Source organism: Echinops telfairi, unplaced genomic scaffold (assembly GCF_000313985.2).
Source record: "Echinops telfairi isolate 266 unplaced genomic scaffold, ASM31398v2 ScPeMD7_70;HRSCAF=299, whole genome shotgun sequence".
In the NCBI taxonomy this organism is placed as follows: domain Eukaryota; kingdom Metazoa; phylum Chordata; class Mammalia; order Afrosoricida; family Tenrecidae; genus Echinops; species Echinops telfairi.
Genome location: NW_022103968.1, coordinates 2,270,872 through 2,277,017, shown reverse-complemented (window position 1 = coordinate 2,277,017; position 6,146 = coordinate 2,270,872). Strand labels below are relative to the sequence as shown.

General features: G+C 55.1%; 1 protein-coding gene across 8 annotated transcripts in view; it reads right to left on the bottom strand.

Moving 5' to 3' along the window:
- Window positions 1-1,321: 1,321 nt before the first annotated feature.
- Window positions 1,322-6,146, bottom strand: part of EBF3 (EBF transcription factor 3) — a 128,331-nt gene continuing 123,506 nt past the window's right edge. For 2 of the 8 annotated variants that reach the window (XM_045291352.1, XM_045291353.1), the window contains exons 12-16: window positions 5,613-5,790; window positions 4,485-4,673; window positions 3,908-4,111; window positions 2,925-3,037; window positions 1,322-1,909 (exon numbers count right to left, since the gene is read on the bottom strand). In XM_045291352.1, the coding sequence (XP_045147287.1) occupies window positions 1,892-1,909; window positions 2,925-3,037; window positions 3,908-4,111; window positions 4,485-4,673; window positions 5,613-5,790 (702 nt within the window). In that variant the 3' untranslated portion in view covers window positions 1,322-1,891. The remainder of the gene's footprint in view (window positions 1,910-2,924; window positions 3,038-3,907; window positions 4,112-4,484; window positions 4,674-5,612; window positions 5,791-6,146) is intronic. The other 6 variants (XM_045291354.1, XM_045291355.1, XM_030886030.2 and 3 more) reach the window with 3 other exon arrangements.

Here is a 6,146-nt window from a genome sequence, read left to right as displayed (position 1 = left end):
GGGGGGGGCAGCCCGCAGCAGAAACCGCCGGGAAAGAGAGCGGGCCTGTGCTTTAGTCTGAACGCTTTTGTACACCTTCAATCTCCGAAGGAAACATTAATAATTGTGGTGCAAGCCTGTGATAAAATAGCACAAAGGTTCTTCAAAGAAGTCCACTTTTAAGGCATCAGAGAAGTTAATGTGGCAAACATTTTGAATTAAAACGTCAGAAGTGAATTTTATTTTAAACTTTGAGGCCGCTGAAAGTTTCCCATACACACAGCTCAGCTTGGTGGTGAGTCATGGGTGTGGCGGCTAACACGACTTTTTACACGCTACAAAAATAAAACGAAACTCGGACACAGCCCCAAACGGAGTGGTCCTCCTTGAGGCCCGTCCACATGCAGGGTCTCCCGGAACTGTTTTGTTCTGACGACACAACGAACATTTTTTATTTTTCCAAAATCATTTGTTCAGATAACTTAAAAAATAATATAAAAATAAACAATGGATTTGACTTTCCTCAAAATAAAAAATGGGGGGGGGGGCAGGCAAGAGGAAGGAGAGAAAGAAAAGGGTGTAGGCTTTAAACAATAACAAACGTCCCAAGTACAAACGGGATGGAAAGACAAAGGTTCGCTTTAACCAAACATAAAAAAGAGACAGTTCTTGGCTTGATGGGCTTCTTGGCATCACAACACCGGGCGATGGACCAAACACCAGTACAGACGAGAATATAAAGCAAAAACAAAAAAGAAAGCAATGTACAAAATCTCAAAGATAAATACATTATTTATAGTTGATATGTTACAAAATAAAGTTCCTTAGCAACTGCAAGTGCTCATGGGAAAGTAATGGAGCCCCTTTTACTCCTTAGAGGGCACATAAGGAGTAAAACGGTTCTTCTAAATAGTTAAGTGAATCTGAAAAAAATTCAAGACAAGTGTATAAATATTTAGCTACAACTTTGGCAAAATCACAAAAGTCTACAATTTTATAACCACGTACAAAACACATTGGGCAGGAGGGTCTAAAAAGACAACTTTCTGGGACAGAAACATAGACTCACAGCAGCCTACGAATGCAATAGTATACAGTGCTAGCAAAAGTTGAAAAAATGTTGCAGTCCACGCTGTTCAACGGAAAGCTCTAGCAGTGGGAGAATAGTTTAACCAACAGACAGTAGCTTGGTTTTGTTTTTTTTCTGTCAGTGTGCTTGTTGAAGGCAAGAGAATTCAATATCAAAGTACAATTTCTAACTACAATAAGTTACAAAGTCTCATTTCATTAAGATGAAGTTAAGCAATGGTAAACCCTCCCTCCCACCCTGCCATCCCCCGGTTCTCCTAATCATATAAGACCATCCTTTTTTTTGTTGTTTTTGTGTGTTTTTTTCCAGTCTGATGGGTCATATACCTCCTTGGCCCCTTTTTCACCACAAAAAAAATATTTCACATTATAGAGATACACAACCATTGTGAATCTAAGGATGAGTACGGAAAAACGTCTGGAAGCATTTTCCCCAGTGTTTCATGAGAATCAAGTGGTGCATTCACAACGCTTCTCCCAACACATAGCAAGTACTAGACGAGACAGAGCCAGAAACTTTATACAAAATAGGCGCCGCTTTGTTCTCCTCCGCCGCCGCCCGCCAGGACCGAGAGATGTGAACGTGTGGGAAGAGTTCAGTCGGGAAAATGGAATTGCTCGTGAGCAGTCAGTCTGTCCGCAGGTCGGTGGGGAGCACTTTAAATAAAATCTTTAAACAGAGTCTCTGTGGCATCGAGATTGCTGCTGAGTTGAAGACACTGTCCATCCCGCATGTCTTAATGTCCTAGGCGTGTCCCCGAAGCCCGTCTTCGCGTGACTGGTGCTACGGCAGGTAAACACAAGTGGCCTCACATTGGTGGGACTACCAGCCCAGACATAGCTGAAAGAGACGGGGGAGGGCATTAGTCCCGGGCCACCCAGCCCCCCACCTGCCCCAGGGCAGGCCGGGCACAGCCTTCCTTTGGGTGGGACTCAACAGTGGGCGTGCTGCGCGCCCCTTTCTGCAGCGCAGAATCCACCTCCCGGGATGGGGTGCCCGTGGGAGCCAGAGCCACCCCAGACCGCTCAACTGGGCAAGGCTGCCGGGAGGTGTGCATGTTTGTGTGTGCGTGCATCTGGGAGCACACGTGTGTGCATGAGCGTAAGCACGCCTGTGCGCATGGGAATGTGGGTACATATGTATGTGCGTGTGTGTTTGTGTGCGTGCACGTGAGTATAGATACCAGTTTCAGCTTCCCACCCGTCTCTGCATTTTGGTCCGAGTACACAGATCCCTGGGGCCACCTCTGAGGACAGACGAGAACCAGTTGGCCACCCTGTGACCACCCAGGCCCCGACCTCGCTCCCCCAAGGGAAAGCCTGTTTCCTCCTCTGGGGGTGGGGGTGGGTGGGGAAGGACGGCTGTCAGTAAGACCACCTGCACTGGCCTCTCGGGGCAGAGGGCAGGCAGACCCTCAGGTTGCCCCTCTGCGCAGGGCCCTGCGAGTCTCCGCGTCCGAGGACGGAGCGGAGCGGACCCTCAAACCCCCCGTGCTGGGCCTGGCTGGCACGCCATTGAAAAGCTTTCATTTTGGTGGTGTTTAATTTTTGTCAGAAGGATCAGTCTTCTCGTTAATTTATGGGTAACATATTAATGACATGTGCTCGTGTCGTGAGGAGGGTTTCAATTTCTCAGTTCATTAATCTCAGCGATATTAATTCATCTCAGACTCACCGTCACGTCACGGTTTACAAGGCCCGCACGCAGTGCTGAGGGCGTGCCAGCTGAACACGGGGCTGACCGCAGAGGACGCCGCGCGCAGGGCCATGGCGGCGGTGACCACCGCTTGGGGCCGGGACCCGGGCGCCCGCTCGCACTAGCAGGTGTAACAAGGCAAGGATCGAACCCCCGGTACCTCTCTAGGTCCTTTTTTGAGCATTACTTCATCAAAGTGAACCAGGCCACCGACTTCACCATAGGGCCCCTTTGGCATCGCCACGACTGAGTCCGCAGCCCCCGGCCGAGAGCCTGCGCACAGCAGGTGCCCAGTAAGTGCCAGTGGAAGCTGCCAGGCTTCCGGGAGGCAGTGGGCTGGATCTGGGGGGTGGGAGGGAGGGATCGGGGAGCTCCTGGGCGAGGCACACTGTTAACGCGTTCAGCCAATAATCAAAAGGCTGCAGGTGCCTCAGAAGAAAGCCTAGTGACTTGCTTCTGCGAGGCAGCCAGGGTGCCAAGGGCCAGGGTGACTCAGTGGCAAGGGGTTGGCTTGGACTATCCCCTGAGAGGGGCCAGGCGATGACCCCTTAGTGGGGTCCTTGCATGGGTGGTGCTCTGGGTACCTCCCTCTCCCCAGGGCCAGCCCTCTGCCTCCTTCTGAACCTTGGGGAGCTGACACAGGAAGAGCCGCCTTGCCCCCGGGAGACCTGCGGGCAGCGCAGTGTGTGTATGCCTAGCCCCAAGTCTGGCACACACCCCGACGTGCTAGCCCATCCTACTCTGGCCCGTGGTTCAAGGCCACGGAGAACGAGCCACCACAGGTCCCTGAGAGAGTGCTCAGGCTCTGGTGGGTCAGTGACCACCGCCCTGTCTGGAGTCCCCCAGCCAAGCGGGACTGCAGCCCCCATTCTGCATGCCCCACCCACTCCTGCTCCCACCGGGCCTCCCCCAGAATGAGGACTCTCCACGGTGAGGACACAGTGGTCACAGAGGGAAGGTGGGAACCGGGTCTCCGGACGTGGCGCCTGGCACTTGTGGGGCTGAAGGTAGGCGTGGTGTGACCACGGCCGGGTGTCATGTGGGCAAAGGGGACATGCAGCAACAGAGGACCCGCTCCCCGCCTCCTCTGCCCGCCCTCCCAGCCAGCCTCTGGGACCCGAGGGGACTACGCTGGGCCCTCACCTTGGAGCCCGTTCCCGTTGGCGCTGGTGCAGGAAGGAGGAGGGGAGGCCTGGGGCCGGACCACGGGCGCGAAGGCGCTCTTTTGTTTCACTGCGGAGATGACATTGGCAGGTGAGAATGAGAAAATGCCGTGCGTACCGCTACAGTTTGAAGGGAGGGTGACGGAAGACGCTGCCATGGTCATGGTGGGGCTGGACGGGACTACTGTAACAAAGCAAACATGGTCAGGACGCGCCGCACGCACCGCCGAAGGGCACACGACAACCACCACACGTGCCTGGGGGGCCACTCTCTGGATAAGAGGTGAACTCATGGGGGGGGGGGCTTCGTTTCCAATTGAGCAGCCCAATTGGGTTTCAGGATTTTGGGGGTAGTGGTAAAGGGGTTGGTTTTCGCCGTGGCCACATAGGGGCCAAGCCTGGCCAATTGTCGAGCACCGTGGGGGCGCATGCCCGGCCCCCAGAGTCCCCTCCTTTATCCAGTAGCTCAAATCACAGGGCATCCAAGCAACGCACACACTTGACTTTGCCGTGAATATGAATCTGCGTGATGACGTGTGACAAAAACAGACACTTACTGCCGTAGGGAGAGTTAGCAGAGGAGCCGTTAAGAAATCCAGGTGAGCCAGGGACCCCTAGATTGGCCATGGTGCCACTTCCATATCCGTTCATGCTAGTGCTGACTGTGTTGTAATTAGACTGCTGGGGGGTGCTGCTGGGGACGTAGCCTCGCGGGGACACGCTGCTTGTATTGCGACTGTAGCCGACTGTTGAAATCCCCCCGCCCCCCGGCCAAAAATAACGTTATTATCAGCGAGAGACACTTGGGGGGAGGGGTCCCCGCAAATCTACACCATATAGTACACATTGTTCATTGACCTCAGGCGTGGCTCCAGCCCTAGGCAACTAAGACGACCTGATCATGACAACCCGCTGGCCAGGGTCAGCTCCAAGGACCAACCTGAGCAGAGGGCTGTCTCCCATTACCCACTCTGGGGCTTCTCCTCAGGAGCTGTGACCAACAGCTTGGGCCCTGAGCCTGCCCCGCCACCGTCCAATGCCATGGCTGACAGGGAGGGCTTGTGGGGACAGTCACCGCCTCGGAAAAGGCCGTGCTGGGGCCCTCCGTATCACGGTGGCTATCTCTGTAAGGAGGGGGCTTCATTTGTGGCGCGGGCCAAGTGGAAGGGACAACACCTGACGGTTGGAGTGTTGGTGAAGTCACTGCCTGCACGGCTCACAGAGGGGACACTGGCTGGACCCGGCGACGAGCACCAGAAGGAAGGGCAGGTGGGGAACACGCTGCGGAACCTTCTGCTCCACGTATGATGTCCAGGCTTATATTCCCAAGTCCCACAGGCAACAAACCCGAGAGAAGGCTCCCCACAGCGTCCTGGTGTCACACTAAATCTACGGCCGATCCCAGCCTTTCCAGGAGAGCAGAGTCACTTCTACGTAAAGTACGGGGAGGCAAATGTCATCCACAGAGGGGCAGCCAGTGCTGCTGCTATGATTAGTCACTGGACCCTGAGCAGTCTCTGCCCGGCCCTCACTTGGAGGCTCTCGCATGTGGGCCTCCCTGAGGTGAGCAAAGGGGCAGAGAGGGGAACCCCACCACTGTTCCCGGGCTGCCCTTGCCCCAAGCCCCACTTCAGCTATGGCCTTACCAGCACAGAGAGGGGACTACAGAGGGGGCCCCCACCTACCTTGGTCGTTGGCTTGCGATGTCTCGGAGACATTGACGGCGAGCTGGCTGCTGAAGGAGTTCACACCCATCATGCCAGTGTGGGCGGGCGTGTTGCCCAAGGTGGGGATCTGGTTGTGGTTGCGGGGGACACTGTACAACGCTTCCGCGATGTCCGCCGCTCGCTTCAGGATGATCTCCTAGAACCCGGGGCAGGACGCCAGCTCTCAGGAAGCTGTCCCCCAACTGGCCACTGGCCTACCATTCTAGGACCTTGTGGGGGCCTCCCACTCAGCTCACCCAAATCCCACTCCTGTCTCCTCCACCTCACAGCAGGCCTAGTCAAAGAACACGCAACCTCGCTGCCGTCAGCTGAACCTTGGCGGGCCTTGTGTTGGACTGCTCGGCAAGCTCAGCAGGTCAAATCCACCAATCGCTCCACAGCAGACAGATGAGGCTTTCCACTCCCGTAAAGACGGTCTCAGAAACCCAGAGGAGCAGTTCTACCCTGTCCTAGAGGGTTGTCATGCAACCTTACAGGAGGTCAGTGCTGCCC